General features: G+C 37.3%; 1 protein-coding gene across 3 annotated transcripts in view; it reads left to right on the top strand.

The window, feature by feature from the left end:
* Rps6kc1 (ribosomal protein S6 kinase C1) overlaps nt 1-22,878 on the top strand; it is a 155,111-nt gene that overhangs the window by 88,468 nt on the left and 43,765 nt on the right. For all 3 annotated transcript variants that reach the window (XM_042681891.1, XM_042681890.1, XM_042681892.1), the window contains one exon: nt 3,588-3,680. In XM_042681891.1, the coding sequence (XP_042537825.1) occupies nt 3,588-3,680 (93 nt within the window). The remainder of the gene's footprint in view (nt 1-3,587; nt 3,681-22,878) is intronic.

The following is a 22,878-nucleotide window of genomic DNA, read 5'->3' as shown; positions in this document are numbered from 1 at the left end:
CTTGTTTGACTCTGGACTTACTGTGTAGACTTTTCTTTTTTTCTTTTTTTTTAATTTAATTTTATTTTTTTTGTGAACATACTGTACAGAAGGGTTATAATTACATGGGCAGGATAATGCGTACATTTCTTACCAAGCATTGCAGCCTCCTCCTTTGTTTACCCTTCACATCCCCTTCCCTACCTCCCCCCTACCTCCCCACCACCCAATCCTCCCCCCCCCTCCCCGCACCAACGTTGTAAAGCTCGTTTTCGACATGACCTTGTACTTCTCATTGTTGCAACAGGTCCACCTGTATCCTTAAACAACTTGTTTTTCCCCATCTCCTCCCTGTGTAGACTTTTCTTCTTTGCACTAAGGCCTGTGAAAACTGACTGATTTTATTTTTCCCTCTTTGTCACTTTGAAAAAGTTTCCCCACTGGGCAGATGCCTTTTCAAGCCTGTGTATAGTACTATCATCTCCCTAATTTTTTTATTTTTTGGTAGTTCATGGGGCTTGAATTCTGTCATCTCCCTAATTTTATTTCCAGGTAGCATTTAAAATCAACCCCCTTCCTTTCTTTCTTTGACCACAGTTTATCATAAACTAACAATTTATGTTTTTAGTCTTGTACTTTGAGGGGAATTTCTTCCTTTTATTAAGGTTTTCATGTACTTTGGCTTTTCTTAAATGTATTGTGAACTTCTTGAGGATAGAAACCCTTCATGCCTTTTGGTAATTTATATCTGTATTGAGTGAACTTTTCATTGTGTGAGGAAATCACCTTAAAGGAGGAAAGATTTCTTTTGCCTCGCAGTAAGGTTTTAATATAAAGATACACTTGGCTCCATTGTTTCTGGACCCATAATAAGGTAGAACAGCAAAACATTATGGTGGAGAGTAAATGGTAGAGCAAAACCACTCATCTTTCATGAAAGGAAATGGGGGAGAGAGGGAGAGACAGAGGAGGTAAGAGGAGGGAGCTGGAAAGAGAGAAGGGAGAGAGGGAGGAAAAAGAGGTGACGAAACACTCTTCATAAGCGTGGGTCTAATAATCTGCCTCTTCCACCTGCACATAACTATTATTTAATAATCACCTGCCGAAACTTAGAGATTATGCAGCTTTTTTGCTGTTGAACTTGAAGCAAATGGATAACTTTTTCGGACACTGACTCATCAAGTGACAGCAGTGACTACGGAAGTATACATAGGAGGGAGATAGGGAGATAGCAAGCCTTTGACCACATTTATAACAACAAATGTATTGGAGAAAATATCATTTGCAGTATTCCTTTTCCCCCATAACTTTTTCCCAATAATTTTTCTGTCCAAATTATGAGAAGTTCTTAGTCATTTTTCATGAAAATTTAGCAGCAGAAGATGAATTTTTAGAATGTGTTGCATTGTAGAAAGACTGCAAGCAATGGAGGAAGGAGTTGAGGATCTCATCTAGGATCTCCACTGTCTTTTTTTCCCCATTACCCACAAAGTCTCTGCCATCCTGAACTGCCTTCCCTTTGTCTGTTAAAAAAAAAAGGTATTGTAATAGTAAGTCTTGTAAGTACCACAGTCAGAGCATGAGTGAAGAATAAAGGTGAATGGTAGAGTAGACATTACTTCCCTTTGTCTGTTAAAAAAAAAAAAAAAGGTATTGTAATAGTAAGTCTTGTAAGTAAGTACCACAGTCAGAGCATGAGTGAAGAATAAAGATGAATGGTAGAGTAGACATTAAAATAGAAGAGACTCTCCTGTGTTTGTTTACATATACACTATTTTAATGTCTTGATAGACTTTTCTGATGTTCTTAAAAATTCTTAGACTTCTAGAGAAGCAGAGATGTATCTTTTTTTAAAATTATGACATCTAACTTAGTAGTCCTAAAGTGAATTAACAATTATTTTATTCCAAGAAGTCTAAATTAACTCAGTTTTGAAGATTATCTCAGTCCATTGTTAATTGTCCTCATGTTCTCAGGTTAAAAAGTATATTTAAAAGCCAGGTACTGTTGGTTCATGCCTGTAATCCTAGCTACTCAGGAGACTGAGATCTGAGGATCATGGTTTGAAGCTAGCAGGGGCAGAAAAGTCTGTGAGACTCTTATTCCTAATTAACCACCAAAAAGCCAGAAGTAGAGCTGTGGCTCAAGTGGTAGAGAGCTAGCCTTGAGCACAAAACCTCAGAGTCAGTGTCCAAGGTCTGAGTTCAAACACCAGGATTAGCACACATACAAACAAAATACCTTCCCTTAAAAAAAAAAAAATCTTCTTCCCTCCCCCTGCCTCAGAACTATTTTCATGTATGCAGAAATCAGTGTTTAGCTTGCTAGATGTAAAAACAAACAAGCAAACACAAAATTGACAGCTACTAGAATTGTTACTTTTAGAAAACTTCAGTTGTAATTTATCTAGGCAACCTTTCTCCCTAGTTTCTTTTCTTCCCCTTCTGCTTCCTCTTTCTTTCACCCCTTCAAACTCACCACATACTAGCAACATGCTGGGTACTGGGACTAGCAAGATGAATATGGGCACTTCCTTTTTGCAAGGGGCTCTGTCTTGTAGTGGTGGTTTGTACCAGGGCCTCACATCTCCCAGGTCTTGTCTCAGTGGTTCTCCCATCATGAATATTTGTATTTTACTCACAGAGAAAATGTTTCTCCTTAATGCTAATAGGCTTTTGATAATAGTCTCCATCATCTTTCACAGCCTTGCCATTTTAATATAAGAATTAATGATAGTAGCACTTCTGTTGAAAATGATAAATGGAAATGGTCTTAGGATTTCTCTAATGGACTGGAGGAGAAAAACTAAAATCAATAGTTGGAATTTAGCATTGTTTTTTTAAAAAATGTGTGGGGTATTGAAATATTTTTGTGTGTTCACTGAACTTTTTTGTCATTTTTTTGAGGTCTATTTTGTAGCTAACCAATTGTCTTTCATATAGATATCCAACTATTTGGAGAAAAATTCTTTATCTTATGAATCACTACTTAACCTCCATTCTCATAAATACTGATTGTGTGATGGAAGTTCTTAATTTTTCACCATTGTTTGTGATTTTTCTTGTTGAACTTGAATTTGTTGCTTCCTTTTAAAACGAATGATTTATTTTTATAAAGTAACATGAAAGGACTATTGTTGGGTGATAAAAGAGAATGACTTGTGTCCCACTTTTCCAAGTCTATCCATTAATTCATTATGTTTTAGCTGCTTCCTTCTAAATTATTGTTAATCTGTCAAGGGTGAATATAAGGTTGTCATGGATTGTTAGTCGGGTGATCCATTTGCTATGAAGTTTCACGATAGCTATTTATAAATTGAATTATTGCTCTATAAACTATCAGCTCATTAATTTTTCTTTTTAAAAATTGGTTTTCGATATTATGCTTTATTTACTTGCAACTTTTTTCTTGCCTTTTCCTTTTGATTTCCTTTATTTATTTATTTTTTTCATTTTACATTACAGACAAACAGAAACTTTCTCCTTTTATCTTTCCCTTCTCTGATTTATGATAAATTTAGTTTCCTTTGGCCTGGCATTTGCTTCAGCAGGCAGTCTTCCTTCAAGTACCTCCCTGATTGATGTGTAATCTTTGATATCTTCCATTAGCCTCCAGGATCACTAAGTTCAAGGCCCCCTTGGAACCTAAGGAGCCCTGCCGAGGAGCTGAAGGCCTTCAGAGTCCTTGGGGTGATTGACAAGGTAATTCTTCAGTGTCTCTTCAAGAGTTCAGTCACAAATTGACTACATGCTGACACTCTGTCTTTGAAGCTTTGGATCTTAAGGATATGAAACAAAAGGAGAAAATGACTCAAATGCATCTGCACTTTAAAATAACAAAAGCAGAAGAGAAAAAGCTTTTATCTAAGCAATTCATGTAAGGTCATGCAAAATATATTTGAGCACAAGGAGAAGGTGCGTATTTGTTGGCATTCAGTTGAGTAAGGGGTTTTATTTTATGAAAGTGTTGTAGTATGGAAAAATACTTTGTGTTATTTAAACTTGTGATCAACAGTATACTCTTTTTTTGTTTGTTTTTTTGTGCCCATTGTGGGGCTTGAACTCAGGGCCTGGGCTCTGACCCTGAGCTTCTTTTATTCAAGGTTAGCACTCTATCACTTTAGCCATAACTCTACTTCTGGCTTTTTTGGTGATTAATTGGAGGTAAGTCTCACAAACTTTCCTGCCCGGCTAGTTTTGAACTTTAATCCTCAGATCTCAGCCTCCTGAATAGATGTTGGTGTGGCCACCAACATCTGGTTAGGCTTCATCATTTTAATGATCAAAAAGAAAGGGAATATTTCCTAATAGCTACCGTTTGTTAATACCTATTATGTGGCATCCTTAAATTAGACATTTTACATGAAACAATTTGTTTAATCCTCATAATCCTGTAATTTTTATCTTGGTGGGCAAGTGATATTAAAACACTTGAACTGACTTGTCCAGAAGTCACAGAGCTAATGTAGGGGAGTGCTAGGATTCCAGCCTTGATCTTTGTTGACTCAAAAATCTGTTTTTCCCACTGTACTAGTTCTCTACACACACACACACACACACACACACACACACACACACACACACACATTTTTATATTTGGAATAAAAATATGTGAACAGAAATATCTGTTAATGAGTATATGCAAGTTTGGTGACATCTCAGATTAACTAAAATTAATATTTTGAAATTAACTCTATCAGATAGTTTACAAGTGTAATTTTAAAACCATAGGCTATAAAGCTGTGTTTTCAATATATTTGATCATCTACCATCAAAGAAAGTCTTATTTAATATTAACATGTAAGTTAATTTAGGTCTTTTTCACCACTAAACATCTTTTCTGAAGTACTTTAGTGCTTATTTGTAATTTAATGTTCACTGAGTACTTTTGCTCTAATGTATGCATATGATTCCATGTTACAACCGGACAATATACAGTACATCTCAAACAATTTAGATAATAACTCATAGTTTGAAGTATTCAAAGGAGACATTAAATCAATATTCCCTGAAACTGGTATGGTAGTGTTTTATTCTTATAAGCACTAATTTTTTTCAAATAAATTTATTTAAACAAAGTTTGACCTTAATCTACTAAGTGTTAAGATTCATTTGTATGAATCTAAAATGTTCTCTCAACCATGTTTTCTTTAGCTGCTTCAGTGTGGAGAACATTCTGTTTAAGTGTAGAGAGAAACAAAAATGTAATTGAGAGATTGCTAGGCTTTTGGATTTTAGTGCAGATAATCTCCTGTCCTCCTTCATTTTTCTTTCTTTGTTTTGTTTCAGACAGGGTCTTACTGTGTGGTACAGGTTGGCCTTGAACTCAGGAGTCTCCAGCCTCAGCTTTTCAAATGCTGTGATTACAATTGTGTGCCACCTTACCTGGCTACATCTTCTTTCTGATGTTTAGTGTCTCTGTGCACAACTCCTCCCCTTTTTTTAGATGTTTCTTTTGCCATACTGTGACTTCGATGGCTATAGTGTAAGCTTCAAGTCACCTTGAACTACTAGCAGTAGCAAAGATCTCACAAGTATGCACAAATTTGGAGTTTTGACAAGGAAGATTTCCTAAATTCTATTCTAATTCACAATTTGTTATTGCTTCGTTAACTGGAGAAGTATGTTTAGCATTTAGCAGATGCCATTTTCCAAGTAGAAATTAGTAGCTACATGTTTCGGAATTGATAAGCTTGGAAAATAATCTTTTAAAGAGTATAACATATCCACTTGTAAAAATATAAGTAAGGTAGATTTTTTTAAAATGTGGTTTCTTGTTCAAGATATATTTCTCTCTACTGTACTGAGGAATACCTTACATTTGGGTTTTAGAAACTTGGGAGTTTGGAAGAGAAATGTTAAATAAATTTAAAAGTCTGTGCCAGGCACTGGTGGCTCAAACCTATAATTCTAGCTTCTCAGGAGCCTGAGATCTGAGAATTGTGGTTCAAAGCTAACCTGGGCAGAAAAGTCCATGAGACTCTTATCTCCAATTAACCACCAGAAAACCAGGAGTGGCACTGTGGCTCAAAGAGCAAGCCCCATGGCTGACAAAAAGAAAAAAAAAGAAAAAGAAAGTCCAGAAAATATACAGAGTACTTTAGCTTTCATACAACATGTTTCTCTGATTCTGTTTCATTATTGTATTTGTTAATAGCTATCAACTTAGGAAAAGGTATAGAACAGCATAGAGAAAAGGTTTTTATAAACTTTAATGTAGAAAGAAAATATTTCTGCTTTTAATCTATTTATTTATTTTTGTGCATATATACACACAAAGGTCTCATTAGCATGTGTTTTCAAATTAAGTCATAATTACATTAATATGTAAATCAATGACTTGTGAACTTACTTGTTATTTAGTAGACCTCCTTCTCTGCTTTTCTTACCAGAAGTAGTTGTGAGAGTCTTTTTGGTTTCATGGGTGTTTCAGAATGAGTTCCTGTTCTTCTGCAAGGCCTGAATTTAACCCACTTCTTTGTTCTACTTACACTTGTGTGTCTACAGCATCACACCTACTAAATTGGTTTTAACTGCCCTTCTCCCATGCTGAATTTTAAGATACTATAGGGCAGAGACCAGGTCTGGTGTGTTCGTTGTTATTCTTCATGTACCTGCATGCAACAGGCTTTCAACATTCAATATACATTTAATTGATTTGTTGAATTTTAATAGCTGATCACAGGCTTGCATGCCTGCAAATAAATGTTTTTGTTTTGTTAATACTAGGGTTCAAATTGAGGGCATGGCATTTGTTCAGCTTGTGTGTTTAGCTGGTACTTTACCACTTGAGACATGTCTTCAGCTGGGCTTTTTGCTGGCTGTATTTGGAGATGGAGTTTTACAGAATTTTCTACTTGAGCCTCTGGATCTCAGCCTCCTGAGTAGCAGGAGGAGGAGTAAGATTGCAGGTATGAACCTTTTCGGGGGGAGGAAGAGGTGTTCCTGGGGCTTGGACTCAGGGCTTTTGAGTTCTTAGCTTTTTTTTGCTCATGACTGATGAGCCACACCCACAATCTTTGTTTAATTTTATGTGGGACATTGAGTGTTTTCTACTGTGTTTTTATTCTTTCTTTTTATAATTTCCTTTTAGAGCTGTTTGATTAGTTCTTATTTTTTTCCATTGTGGGGCTTGAACTCAGGACCTGAGCACTGTCCCTGAGCTTTTTTGCTCAAGGCTACTTAGAGCTCTACCACCTTGAGCCACAGCATGACTTCCAGTTTTCTGGTGGTTAATTGGAGATAAGAGTCTCATGGACTTTCTTGCCCCGACTGGGTAGTATTACACGCATGAGCCTTCAGTGCCAGGCTGAGACTTCATTTCTTGAACTAGGCATTTCTGAAGTACAGTTTGGGAAACAATCCAGATATCTTAGGAGACCCATAACATTCCAATATCTCTAACCCTTTGTCAATTAATTTCCTTAAAAAGAACCACACAGTGACCTATCTAGGGAGTGAAATTAAAAACAGAAACAAAATGTACTCATTACCTTACTTAACTGTAACCCCTCTGTACATCACCTTTACAATAAATTCCAGAAACATTCTGGAAGTCCACAGGTGGAAGGGACACTCATGTCCTTACCACTTGGTAGTAAAGAAAACCACAGGTTTTCAGCATGATGCCTGTTTTGCAATTCCTGTCTCCTCCTACATCTCAGAGGCTGAACTTGTAGTCTGCTACCAGTGTGGGAAAGTGCAGCTGCCTGGCTGGCTATGCAGGAAGGATATAGAGTATAGGAGGAGTTCTCCTGTTTGTAGGAGGTACCAATTAGCTCTTATTTCTCAGGGGTTTACAGGAGGAATGCGTGTTTTCTTGGTTATGTTTGTACCTGTAGACACTTACTTGTTTTGTCTTCTAAAATGTTACCAACTTCTGTTTTATTTGTAGTCACTACTGCGTATCTTTGGAGTGTGTGTGTGTGTGTGTGTGTGTGTGTGTGTGTGTGTGTGTGTGTGTGTGTGTGTGTGTGTGTGTGTGTGTGTGTGTTTTCATGCGCATGCGCCTGTGCTGATCCTGGGGCTTGAACTTAACCTATCATAACATTTATCCATATTGTACAGTAGTGTTTGCTGTTTGTTTCTGTGCCTGTTCCAATAAGCTTTCAGATTCAAATGCCCAAGCATGCTTGTAACTTAAAAAGGAATAGAGTCCCTATATGTGTTCTAAGTCTTAACTACTGTATGTAATTTAATAATAATCCATGTAATTGTTCATCCATTCCACATGTGTAGCATCAGTCACCCATTCCTACTCCTCCCATTTCCCCTGGTTCTCACAGAGCACACCTGTGTGGATGGGTGGGCACTTCCTTGAACGCATGAATTGTTTCACCTGTATTTATAGTATTTGGGAGTTTAATTCAGAACATAAACACACTGTGCTGTTTTACTAAATAAATTTTCTAGATCATACTAATACATTTCCTAGATCATACTAAAATTAAATTTTAACCAGTATGAAAAAGCTTGGCCCCATCTGCAACAAAAGTGTAATTATAAGAGATGTATAAAAACTACTTTTGTTGAAAATCACTGACTACTTACTTGGGCCCATGAATTAGTTAAAAACAGGAGAGTAAGATTTGGAATATCCACTCCCATTTTGTATGGTTTCTGTAGTCACTTTGTAATCACCTTGATATCGTAGAAAGACAGGACTATAATGTCTTTATGAGGACTAAAGCCATCCCTAAGAAACAATAGAGCCTTTTTAGGACAGACCATTACCAGGCAGTGATGACTCATTTACTTGTGTTGAGCAGTGGTGGTAATGATAATAACTTCTCTGCAATAGTGAACAACGAGGCCATACTTTGACCAGGACTCTTTCATAGTTATAAATGCTTTTCTCCCCTTGCTCTTAGTTCTTTGTCTATAAAGCTTATGACTCATCTGGGTGCTGGTGGCTTAACTGGGTGCTGGTGGCTCACCTCTATAATGTTCATTACTCAGGAGTTAACATCTTAGGGTTAGAAAAGCCTTTCTAAATTAGTTATGATTACAGGCATGAGGCTAAGATCTGAGAATAATGGTGTGAAGTCAGTCTGTGCAGGAAAGGCTGTGAGACTATCATCTCCAATTAACTACCAAAAAACTAGAAGTGAAGTTGTGGTGCAAATGGTAGAACACTAGAAGCCTTGATCAAAAAGCACTCAGGGATAGTACCCAGGCCCTGAATTTAAGCCCCAAGATACACACACACACACACACACATGCGCGCGCACACACACACACACACACACACACACACACACACACATACACACACACACACACCTATATGTTATATCAGTACTCTGAAGATGGCTCAAGATGGGTTGTGTTATCTTCTGTATATCTGAGCCATATAATCTCTGCCCTTCATCATATATCTTTATTTGGGATGTAGGGGCTAGTGGCTGGAAATAACTTGTGGAACTCCTTGGAGTTTGGGCCTTGGGAATCTCAAACTCATATTTCACAGACTTATTAAAAACATTTAAAACTAATAGTTTTTAAAGCTTCCTTACCTTCAAGACATTTTCTTTGTAATGTCTACCTTGGACATCATCAGCTTTGTTGGATATTGATTGACAAAAAAATGAGCATGTGTGGGTTTTTTTTTTCTTTTCTGTGGTGTTGTGGTTTGAACTCCAAGTCACACACTTGCTCAACAGGAACTCTACCACTTGAGCAACACCTCCAACCATGAGTTGAGCAACTGTTAACTGACTACCATAAATGGTGTGTAATAAAGAGTGCTATGTGGATATATTTGCTGCCTTTAGCGACTTCTTTCAGTTTTTAGTTACTATAAGCTGTTTAAAGCATATTTATAGAGCACATCTATCATAAGAATGAAAATATTAAACCAGGCTATGAATGGACAGTAAAACAGTTCACATCAGCTTCGAGTATTAGTTTTTTTTTCTAGCAAATGCAAATAAGGACCAAAAACTAGGTATAATAGAACATAGTTTCTTTTGAATTAATTTTCATCTAAATTTAACAGTGTCAGGTCATCATGTCAAATTACTTCAGAATTCAAACCAGAGAAATAGAATAAATAGATTTACTATGGAATTTTGAATGGCTGAGCTGAACTTGAGCCCATAACTTTAGAGTTTTAACCTCTCGTTAGCATAATATCTTTATGGCCTTGGGCCAGTTCTTCACAAAAACAGAAAACCAACAAAATGAGGATGACAAAGGTGTAGAGATCTAGCTTTTCAAACATTTGGATCTGAGAAGAGCTTCCTAAGTGGTTGTTTTTCCTAGCTCTTTAGTAATTCTGTTTTAAACCCAATTTCTTTGTCTTTTATATTCTGCCTTTTTCTGTGTTTGTATCCAGTTTCCTTACAAAGGCACACCATGTCCTTTGGAAGCAGGCTTTATGAAGTAATAGATATATAGGCTTGGAGTTTGAAAAATTACACAAAGTTAAATGCTCTTTCCATATATGTATATACAAAAGACATTTCTGTGATAGGTGTATTGTTCACTAAATCATTTCACCTGATATCCAAGTAAGATACATCATTGAGGGATGCGTCACCTTCATTGACATTTGGCGCATAGGAATGTAAGAGATTTTACATTCATGTTTGTGGTTGAGATAATTGCTTGTATTATTTACTGGAGAATGATCTGTATTTTGTATTGCTCTAGGGCAGGACCAGATTTAGTTATTTGTCCTGTTATACAGGGATTTGTCCTAGTGACTTGTAGATAGAAAACAGATAAGCATCTGTCAGTCTCTGTATCTGTGTGTGTATGTGTGTGTGTCTGTCCATCTGTCTATCTACTCATTGGATTTTGAGACAGTTGTTCTCACTCAAGCCTGGCTTCTAACTTAAGATACTCATGCATATTGGATATGAGCTACCATCTCTGGCTAAAAAAACCATTTTAATCAGACTTTATTTAGTATAGTTTTAGGTTTATAGCAAAATTGAGAGGAAAAATAGAGATTTTGCCCATTCCTACTCTTTCAACCCCCACATGCATAGATTCTACCTGTATGTAAAACCCCTGAGTGGTGCATTTGCTGCATTTGATGAACCCACTTTAATTAAACCCATCATTATCATCCAAAGACCTGATACATTTGCCTTCAGGATACCTCTGTACAAGAGTCTTAGCTAAGGAAGTGAAAGCTCACTTAGCACCTGCTATCTTTCTCCTGTCACTGACAGAATACTTGAGATAATCAACTTAAGGGAGGTCAGGCTTATTTTGGCTCATGTTTTCAGAAGGTTCAGTCCATGGTCTCTTGGACCTGTTACTTTGGGGCAGTGGAGGCCCAATACATTATAACAGGTGTGCATGGTGGAGGAGAACTGTTTAGTTCATGTGAGAGTATATTTAGCTCTGTAAAAACTGCCCAACTGGGGCTGGGAAGGTGGCTCAGTGGTAGAGCGCTTGCCTTGCATGCCTGAGGCCCTGGGTTCGATTCCTCAGCACCACATAAGCAAAAAGAAAAAAGCCAGTGCCCAGGCCCCGAGTTCAGGCTCCACAACCGGACCCAAAAAAACAAAAAAACAAAACAAAAAACAAAAAAAACTGCCCAACTGTCTTACCTCCTGTACCATTTTACATTCCCACCAGCACTGAATGAGAGGAGCTATTGCTCTGACTATATCTTTGTGAGCATTTCATACTGTCCATGTTCTGGATTTTGGTCATTCTAATAGATGTATGTCTCGTTTTAAATGTACATTTTTCTAATGACATATAATATTGAACATCCTTTTGTATTTGCTATATCTTTTTTGGTAGGTATCTCCTTACTCTTTGGCACATTTTAAATATTCCTTTAGAATTATGATCAATATGTAACAATTATACATATTTATTGGATATAATGTAATATATTTCAGTACATGTATACAATATGTAATAATCAGATCAGAGTCATTGATTAGCCATTTATACCACTTAAGTTGATACTACATTAAATAGTACTTTCTTTAGTATTTTTTGCAGATGAAGTCTTACATTTTTGCCTAGGGTTGGCCTCAAATAATAGCCTTCTTACATGTGCCTCTCAAATAGCTGGGATCACAGGTATACACTATCATAACAGCTACTTGTTGAAATGAATCTCACTGACTTTTCTCCTCGTTGGGCTTGAACTCTGATTTTCCTAATATCTGCCTCCTAAATAACAGATTACAGGCATATACCACTATGGTCAATAAGCCCATTTCAACATTAAGTTATTTATTCTCTTGATTTTTTTTTTTTAAGGGGGGAGAGCAGTATTGGAGTTTAAACTCAGGGCCTGGGTTCTATCCCTTAGCTTCTTCTCTAAGGCTGGTGCTCTACCATTTTAACTACAACTCTTCTGCTGTTTTTTTTGCTGGTTAATTGGAGATAAGAGTCTCACAAGCCAGGCGCTGGTGGCTCATGCCTGTAATCTTAGCTATTCTGAAGGCTGAGATATGAGGATCATGGTTCAAAGCCAGCCCTGGCAGGAAAGGCTATAAACACTTATCTCCAATAAACCACCAGAAAACCTGTAGTTCAAAAGCCTAGCCTTGAGCTAAAGAGCTGAGGGATAGCACTTAAGCTCAGAGAGTTCAAGCCCCATGACTGACCAAAAAAAAAAAAAAAAAAAAGTTTTACAGACTTTCTGCCTGAGCTGGCTTTCAGTTGGGATTTTTAGATCTCACCCTCCTCAGTAATTATTATTATAGGCATGAACTACCAGCATCCAGCTTCTTTCTTTCTTTCTTTTCTTTCTTTCTTTCTTCCTTCCTTCCTTCCTTCCTTCCTTCCTTCCTTCCTTCCTTCCTTCCTTCCTTCCTTCCTTCCTTCCTTCCTTCCTTCCTTCCTTCCTTCCTTCCTTCCTTCTTTCTTTCTTTCTTTCTTTCTTTCTTTCTTTCTTTCTTTCGTCATGATGTTTGAACTCTGGGCCTGGGCGCTGTCCCTGAGCTCTTCAGCTCAGGGTGACTACTCTACCACTTGAGCCACAGCACCACTGCCAGCTTTTTCTGCTTGTGTGGTGCTGAGGAGTCGAACCCAAGGTCTCATGCATGCAAGGCAAGCACTCTACCGCTGAGCCACCTTCCCAGCCCCCATCCAGCTATTTTCTTATCCTTGAGTTTTAAAATCCTTTATCAGATGTGTATTTTATAGATCTATTCTTCCAGACTGTGGCTTCTTTTCACATTTTCTTGATATTGTCTTTGGCAGAACAGAAACCTAAAAAATTAAAAAAAAAATTTTAAATTGCAGGTTGTGGCTTTGATGTTGCATTTAAGGAGTCATTGCCATACTCAAAATCATCTAGATCTCCTCCCATATTGTTTTGGAGGAGTTGAGAGTCCTGTGTTTTTTGTTTTTGTTTTTTGGATTTTTTGTTTTGTTGTGTTTTCTTTTTTTCTTAGATCTGTGAACCACTGTGAGTTAACTCTGTTAGGGTGTAAATTTTAATTATTCAGTTATTCCAACTCCATTTGTTGGCTATTTTTGTATTATCTTTTGCTTCTTTGTCAAAGAACAGTTGGGTCAATTTCTGTGGGCTTCTGTGTTAGTTTTTCTAACTATGGTAAGATACCTGAGAACTTACAGGAGGAAGGCTTTATTTTGGCTCATGGTTTCAGCCCATAATTACTTGGCCCCCTTGCTGTGGCTTACAGTGAAGCAAAGCATCAGCATAAAGAGGGCATAGTAGAGCTCCGGCACCAACCTCATGGCGGCCAGGAAGCAGGGAGATGGCAGAAGAAGCTAGGAACCAGATGTGTATTTCAGAGTGACACATTTCTCCAAACAAGCTCTACCTCCTACTTGTCATCATTTCCTAATAATGCCATGCAATTATTAATGAAATTTTGAATGGACTTAACCATTAATGAGGTCAGGGTCCTCATGATCTGGTCACTTCTGCAAAGCACTACTAGTTGGCAGCCATGTTTTTAACATGTAAGTCTTTTTTTTTTTTAAATAAGTTTTTTATCGTGAAAATACCATACAGAGGGGTTACAATTACATGAGCAAGGTAATGAATACATTTCTTATCAAGCATTGTTGCCTCTTCCTTTGTTTCCCCTTACCATCCTGGTCTTCCCATCTCCCCCTCTCTCCCAACATGTAAGTCTTTAGGGAACATTTCAGTGTCAAATCATAACAGTCTCTGGGGTCTCTATTCTGTCGTATTGGTCTATTATTTATCTATTTGTTTGTGCGTGCGTGCGTGCGTGCGTGCGTGCGTGTGTGTGTGTGGTGCTAGGAATGAAACTATAATCTCATAGCTGCTAACAATTATTCTACTATTGAACTTCTCAGCCTACTGATCAATTCTTTTTTTTTTTTTTGGGGGGGGGGTCCCGTTGTGGGGTCTGAACTCTGGGCCTGGGCGCTGTCCCTCAGCTCTTCAGCTCAAGGCTAGCGCTCTACCACTTGAGCCACAGCGCCACTTCCGGTTTTTTTCTTTTTGCTTATGTGGTGCTGGGGAATCGAACCCAGGGCCTCAGGCATGCAAGGCAAGCACTCTGCCACTGAGCCACCTTCCCAGCCCCCCTATTCATCAATTCTTTAGCAATACCACATCATGCTACTTGCTGTAGCTTTGTAGTAAATCTTAAAATTGGGTACTATTGGTCCTCCAACTTTGTTCCTCAATAATGTGTTGACTATTCTAGATCTTTGGCATTTCCATACAAGCTATAGAATCAGTTTGCTGCTATTTACTGCAGAAACATTTAAAACTTTCATCCTGTCTGATTCTAACATTAGTCTGTCAAAGACAAACTTTGTCAACCATGTTTCACTGCCCTCTGGAGGAATGAAACATTGTAGGCATGATTATCTTTGATATAGGAGTAAATTGTATTTGCAGATCTGTTTTAGAAGTACCCAGATATACTTATTTTCTCTTTCAAATGCTGAAAATTATGATTAATAATATATTAACATTTCTTGAGAGATGTTATTCAGGTAGCATTTGCTTTATTTTATTTTTGCTGGTCCTGGGTCTTGAATTTAGGGTTTGGGTACTGTCCCAAAGTCTTGTTGTACTCAAGGCTAGTGCTCTACCACTTAAGCCACAGCGCCATTTCCAGCTTTTTCTTAGTACTTTATTAGAGATTAGAGCTCATGGATTTTTCTGCCCAGGCTGGCTTTGAACCATGATACTCAGATCTCAGCCTCCTTAGTAGCTAGGATTATAGGTGTGAGCCACTGGTGCCTGGCTTATTTTTAATCATTATCACAGTGACAAACTGTGATCCTTAAAAAACCATTATGATGATTAGTCAAATTACTGAGTATGCACAGGTGTAAATTGAGTTCACTTGGGGCACTTGCAAGCAAAATATATATTATGTTAGCTTATAGGAAGTGTGTATAATACTATTCAAAGGTTATGGTTGAATTATTTAAGTTTAAACAGAGGAGAGGACAAATAGGCCTTATTATAATAGTTCTTAAGTTGATAAATGTTTTAATAATGCTTTCATTTTAAATTAATTTATAATAAATTACTTGTGGAAGTGAAAGCTTTGAATTAACACAAACTAAATGTATCTGTTACCATTTTAAATCCAAGATTTAAGATGCTTTCTGTGTAATTTTCTACAAATATTTTGTATACCGGTTCTGTTCCATATTTCATTTTTTTGGAAAAGCAAAAGGCAAAGATGAAGCACAAAGAAATTTCATACTACTGAAAGTTTTTAAAGATGAATATATTTCAATCATTCAGTATTAAAATTGAATAAAGCTAAGTTTTTGACATTTTTGTTTTTGTAAGCCACTGTAACATATTGCTTTTTTTTTTTTTTTTTAAATATGAGGTAGTGTGGTGAATGTGATCATTACCTTAAATAGTTGACTTTAAAATTTTCAGCCCAGCTGGGAAGGTGGCTCAGTGGTAGAGCGCTTGCCTTGCATGCCTGAGGCCCTGGGTTCGATTCCTCAGCACCACATAAGCAAAAAGAAAAAAGCCGGAAGTGGCGTTGTGGCTCAAGTGGTAGAGCGCTAGCCTTGAGCTGAAGAGCTGAGGGACAGCGCCCAGGCCCAGAGTTCAGGCCCCACGAACGGACCCAAAAACAAAACAAAACAAAAAAATTTTAAGCCCAGGCTAGTCTAGAAGTTCTGATCTTCCTGCCTTAGTCTCCTAAATGCTGGGATTATAGGCATGTACCATTGTGATAGGCTAGATGACATTTCTGAGTAGCCAGGCATCATATTTTTAACTGTCATTTTGTGCATTTTGTTAAACTTGCCTCTAAGTATATGCTCTCCTATTCTAACATTTGGAGTATAGGTGTGGTATTATCGAGAAAATCAAGCATTTCAAAATGAAATGCTCTACTTTTATGACTGAATAAACAACATATGCCTTTCAAAGACTGTATAGGCCCCTTAAATTTTTATATTTCATTTTCTCCAGTACATATTTATTTTGAATAGGACTGTAGGTGATTTTTTTTATTATTTTATTTTTTGTTTAAGTATTGTGTTTTTTTTTAAAGAAAAATAATCATACAATGACTTAAGTATTTCTCTTGTTTTTGTGTTGAGCTGCCAGAGTCCCCAGTGACCTTGGGTGCTTTCTCTGTGGTGTGACTGATGGTTACTGACGCTGCTGTGCATTTTCTGGTAGTTTGCCTGTTGCCTGCCTCTGGGTTCATCATCCCCCTTATGCTGACTTAGGCAGTATTTCTTCAGTCTCTTATCTTGGGGCTTTGATGCATATGTTCTGAAGGTGGCCACAGTGACTTTGGGTAGCAGCAGATGGTAAACCTTCAGGCTGCCACCGGCTAAACTGGTGTTAAGTTGGAAAGTTAACGTTTGATGAAGAATCAGTAGTGCATATAAAAGAGCTTTCACTGCTGAAATATCTTTTAATTAAAAAATTAGCATACTAAAACCTTTGGAAATGTTTGGGCATTTAAAGAAAATTAAAATTCGTTGTTTTCTTATAGATAAAAAATATTTACTGGCTCTTCTTAACCTGGTTCATTTTCCTTTGTCGCCAACCCACTTTTGCAGCAGTTAAGACAACTAAGATAATTAGATAATTTGAAGTAGGGATGTGTTTAGGAGTTACCATGTTTGGACAGACATGTAAAATATACTTTAAATTATGCTAATTTGAATTTTAATTATTAAAAAAGTATATTTTGAGTGTCACCTTCTTGGTAGGTTGTGTTTGTTGTCTTCCACCTTTGAAGATACTTTTGGATTAAATAGAAACTTGAAGAGAAGGGGTGACATTGATCAAGACATATTGTATTCATGATGTTTAATCAAAAATAAAAGAAAAAGGAAGTACAGTTTAAAAAGATACCTTATTTTGTTCTAAGTTAGTTGGTTGCTCTTACCTTGGCCATCTAGTCACAAGGAAGTACTCTTTTTGCAGTATATGCTTACTTCCTGATAGTATGCCATGCACAAGGTAAGAAATCCTGGAGGTGCCCTCTATGCTATCCATTGTTGAAAATAGATGTTGAGTATAAATAGTAGGGGAAAAGATCTTTTAGGCTGGAGTTGTAAACCTCCAGGTCAAACTCCAGTTCTCAAAGAAACAACTTGATTGGTTCATGACCTACCGTGAGGGGTGTCTCCACATAGTCTTTTCTGACTGCTGCTTTTTATACAGCAGTTTCTGATGGGTTGATGCTGTGGGTGCAGTATCATTTGCTTTTGGAATTGTGAACAGTTGTATAGGGTATGTTGTTAGCCTTGCAATGCTAAAGAGAGAGGCTTAGAGCCCAGTAGAATTATGCACTGAAAGTCACCTGATATTCTGCTTTGTTTTCTATAGTGAATTTCTGTCAGATGCTTCGTGAAAAGAAGGTGATAATGATTAACAATAGGAATAGAGTTTAAGTATTCTATACAAAAATGGGATGGGTTTATGGCTGAAAATATGAATATTTTTTAGTTATAATTGTGTAGTATTAAGGGAGGCTAGCAGAATTCACTGCTGTAGTTTTTGTTGTTCAAAACTCTATACAGAAAGTGATCATCACCAATACTTGTAATATTATCAACACAGAGCTAGTTAAAAGCTTACATGATGCTTGTGGAGCATGGGCTGTTTTGGATAGAGTACAGCAAATATGATTTTATTCATCTGAAACTATGTTGAGAAGAACTGTCCTATTTGCAAAATTGGGCTTGTAACTTTTCTGTGGCTTATTTATTCTGTTGATCCCATTCTTTCTGGGATATTTATGTATGTGTGATTTCCCAGCAGTAGATTATATCCAGCAAACATGGACAATGAGGCCATTAAGGGACAGCCTGGGTTGGTCATGTAGGATAAACCCTTAGTCTTTAACTACAGTTGTCCTAGAGTCTTGTGAATTGCCATTAGGGAGATAGATTCTTTTCTTTTCTTTTCTTTTTTTTTTTGGGGGGGGGGTCCAGTCGTGGGGCCTGAACTCTGGGCCTGGGCGCTGTCCCTCAGCTCTTCAGCTCAAGGCTAGCACTCTACCACTTGAGCCACAGCACCACTTCCGGCTTTTTTCTTTTTGCTTATGTGGTGCTGAGGAATCAAACCCAGGGCCTCATGCATGCAAGGCAAGCGCTCTACCACTGAGCTACCTTCCCAGCCCTAGAATTTTTTCTTAAACCACACAGGTAATCTTTCTTTTTAAAGGAATTAGCTGAAATTATTTTCAGAGAATTTCCAGACTTCCAGTGTCAAAATTTAAATATCCAAAAAAAAAAAAAATTCATGAATGAGGCAACAGCTCCCATAGCAGAGTGTACTCCATATTTTTGTAACATAGGCAGTGTCTATAGAAATGTATTTCTTTTCATCCTGCTAAATTATTCTTTTACATGTTTAAAAAATTGTGTTTGATGATTTTATAGATCTTCTCTCCTGTTTTAGTAAAGGTAGTATCTTGTTAAACATTAGAATTTCCCTATTCTGGTTAACAACAAAAGCAAAACAAAACACCCTCCTCCCCTCTGGGCAATTAAAGCCCCTAGAAAACTTCAGACCTATAATTTCTTTTCTTTTTTCTTTTCTCTTCTTTTCGTTTCTTGTCTTTTTTTCCTCATCTTTTCTTTTTTCCATTTAGGAGCATTCTTTATATTGGTATAGGTGAAGATGGAGTAATCTCTTTTGTTGGACCATATGCTAATATAGTGCTGATAAGTAGGTATGGCAAATGAAAGGGAGAAATACATTAATTGTACTCTTTCAGTAAGGTGTGCCATCTCAGGTAATTATTTCTTGACAGTTTTAGTTATAATGCTTGTTTTATCATGGAACAAAAGATGGATTTAGGGGCCTTTTATTGGAAAGACAATTGTATCAAATTAGTACAAATTAGATTTTTGTCTTTATAAAGGTGAGCAAACCCATGAACAGTTTATAAATTGATGTGTTCTAGTCTACAAATGAAAAAATCCTGTTTGAGGGTTAAAGAAGCTATTATTTTGTCCTTTGTGCTGACAGCTTCATTACAGATTGGCCTACTGTTGGCATTAAAAAAATGTTTGGCTCCTTATGATCTTTGTGCATGCAACTATAATATTAATGCAGCTCCATAGCAGTATTCATTAAGAAATGACTTTAAATGAGGTTGAAGCGTGTAAATTTGGAAAGATACAGATGTTAAATGCAGTCGTTTTTCTTTGTATACAGCCGTATGGCTAATAATTTCCAAGTGGCTAAAGCTCTTGTTAGCAGGAGTGTTGGTGTGTTAAGAATGTCTCTATAAATAACTTTAAGAACTCAAGTTGAAGGTGCTTCTTTTAAAGACTATTGTTAACTAAACATTATTGCCAAACAGATGGAAAGCATTCACCAGCCTGATGTTTTTAGGTCTAATTATATTATCACCAGCCCTGTACGGCTCAGTTGAAGAGGTGTATCCAGAGGCCAATTTATAATCATTTAGCCAACACCTGTTTGGGAGAAATTGACAGTCAAAGGGCACATTTAAAAAAAATCACATATGTTCTTGTGTTTATTGCCTCAATGTGAACATTGTCTAGCTGCAAACAAAGTTAGTAGGAGAAGAAAGTACATGTAAACAGCACAGCACTTTCCAGCCTTGTTTAGCCATCTTGATTTTGTCTTTTTATCTCATCTGCTTCATGGTTCCTGGCTAAGTGAGACCAATAAAGAGATATCACTCCTGATTTATGCATGAGTATCTTGTTCAGTCAGTTGTAAGAGGCTTCTGGTAGGAAAAAGTTCTTGAATTGTACAGCTTCCATACCTTTACCTCAGGGGTGGAGAATGTTAGGCCCGTGGCCTGTATGAGACCCTCAAAATCATTTGGTATAGGACAGAACAGATCCATATGCTTCTTATTGGCTTTGTGTGGGCTGCCTACCTGAACTGATAACTTGGTGTGGCCTGTGAATGATGTTATAATATCCAAATGACCCTTATCAGAAAAGAGATTTTTATTGGATTTCTTTTTGGGTCCGGTCGTGGGGCCTGAACTCTGGGCCTGGGCGCTGTCCCTCAGCTCTTCAGCTCAAGGCTAGCACGCCACTTCCGGCTTTTTTTTTCTGCTTATGTGGTACTGAGGAATCGAACCCAGGGCCTCATGCATGCAAGGCAAGCGCTCTACCACTGACCCAACTTTTCAGCCCTTGGATAATTTTTTATTTCATACAGATGTATTTTACTCAACATGACCACTTTTATGCTGATTGACTTAAAAGAGTCACAAGTTGATATAAAAATAATTGGGCATGGGGAGCAGTGGAGGGGGCAGGAAGGGAGGGAAGAAGGGTAAACAAATGCAATCACAGTACTCAGTATAAACTATGTGGAAAATGAACTTGCAACTGTGGGTAGGGATGGTAGGGGGAAGCTGGAAGAAAGTGAAGGAAAAGGTGACATTGGTCAGAAAAGAGTACTACTCATTACCATATATGAAATGATAACCCCATACAACATATAATAGTAATAATAGTAATAAAATTAGATTAAAAAAAGAAAACTCAAACCTAGTGAAACTCTGATTCTTTCAGAGAGTTCAGCTCTTCAAAAGAAAAAAATAGAATGTTGAGTTAGTTGAGACCCCTTTGTACAACTGCTTCAAAATAATAAAAATTAGAAATAAATAAACGTGACTTAAGGTATCCTAAATGTCTATGCTTAAGAGACGGTCGTTGAGTCCTCCTTTACAGAGGGGACCTTAGTGACTCCACTTGCGTTCACTAGGTTAATTTAACTGTTAAGGCCACGTTCTGTGAATGTGATTCCCAAACTTGGAGGATTCAAGAATTATGATGAATGTTATAACTCCTGTGGTCACTGTATTTGATGCCAGTGCCCAGCATCTTTGTATATATATTTTTCTAATTTGGGGAGGGGGAGGGAAATAACAAAATGCTGAAATAAGGATACAGGTTGACCCATTGTAACAATAAGATGTATAAGACACTATATTGAAAACGAACTTTACAATTTTGTGGGGGGAGAGGGAGGAGTTGGGAGGTGGGGAAGGAAGGGAAGGGATGGTAGGGGGAAAACAAAGAAGAGGGTAACAATGCTCGATAGGAAATGTACTCATTACCTTACTCATGTAACTGCAACCTCTCTGTAAAGTATCTTTACAATAATATATATATATATATACATACATATATATATATATGCAAAAAAAGAATTGTGGTAAAAATAGCACAGAGTTTAAGTAAAGAGAGAACGCGTCTCTCCTGTCTGAAAATAATTGAAGTATATTTCTTTTTTAATACTGTTACCTCTCCCTCATTTTCTCCTACTTTCCCCTCCCCACTCCTCTCCCCCACCCAAGTTGTAAAGTTCATTTCCAATGTAGTGTCTAATGAGTATCATTGTGAGGAGCACTAGTTCATCCTTTTTCCTGCTGTTTCTGTGATTCCCTTTTCCATCCTTGCCTCAGAGAAACTTAGGTATAAGACAAAGGGCACAGAAAACTATAAGCAAAAGCTGCAAACAGTACGTAATAAAAAACCTCATTTCCAAACAAAAAAAAAAACAAAAAAACCCTTTCTTTGTAGTGTTTTTCTCTTCTTCTAATGTACTTGTATTACAGTTTTGTAGGTTAGAGTTGTGAAGTAGGTCTCCATGGGCTAAAATCCGGGTGCTGTTAAGTCTGGTTTCCTCACTGGAGTCTTAGGTAACTCTAAGGTTAAGATGCTTGCATGGTGAGTGGTAGTATTCAGTTCTCCTGGAGGAGGAACAGGTTCTTTGTTTTATTTTTAGTGGGTACATGGCTTTTGGGAAGGGGAAGAGATGCATTCAGGAGGCACCTGTGGTAATATTCTATTGCAATGAAAGAAAACTCAAAGATGAAGTTGTCACTATTTCTTTATCATCTCAAACTTGTTCTCCACTTTGACTTCTTTCTTTCTTTGTAACATTCTTTTATTCTTCTCAAGCTGAAAATTTATTATTATTATTATTATCATTATTATTATTACCTTTGACTTTTCTTCCTCCTTTCCCCATCATGGGCTGGTAGTTGGTTGCCGCTACCTCTGTAGAGGTGGGAAAGACCTCATTTGTGGTTTGCTCATTTCTGTGCTAATATTCCCACCATATCCCATGGCCAATTCAGACTCTGGCTGTTTTTGTGCCATCATAACAGATTTGAAAAGTAGCAGCAGAGACTGACTGGCCTTGGCCTAAATATTTATTACTGTCTGGTTCTTTGCAGAAAAAGTTTGCCAGCTTTTGATGTAGTGTGTAGAAATAATAAAATTAATCTGGTAGGGTCCTTTCTTCTTGTTGCCATCATGAAGGGTCTTGAGGTCATTTCATGGAGGCAAGCCTTTCCTCTCAGGGTGATGTATGAATGATGTGATCTAATTTTTGTTTTTCTTAAAAAAACAAAACACTTTGTCTGCTATTTTTGAGAACCTACCATAGGGCAGCATGGAGGAAAGGAAAAAAATTGGGATGCCATTATTAGCAGCTAGATAAGAGTTGGTTTCTACTTGA

Source organism: Dipodomys spectabilis, unplaced genomic scaffold, assembly GCF_019054845.1.
Source record: "Dipodomys spectabilis isolate Male_0828 unplaced genomic scaffold, ASM1905484v1 ptg000069l, whole genome shotgun sequence".
Taxonomy (NCBI): domain Eukaryota; kingdom Metazoa; phylum Chordata; class Mammalia; order Rodentia; family Heteromyidae; genus Dipodomys; species Dipodomys spectabilis.
This window is presented reverse-complemented; position numbering and strand designations above follow the sequence as displayed.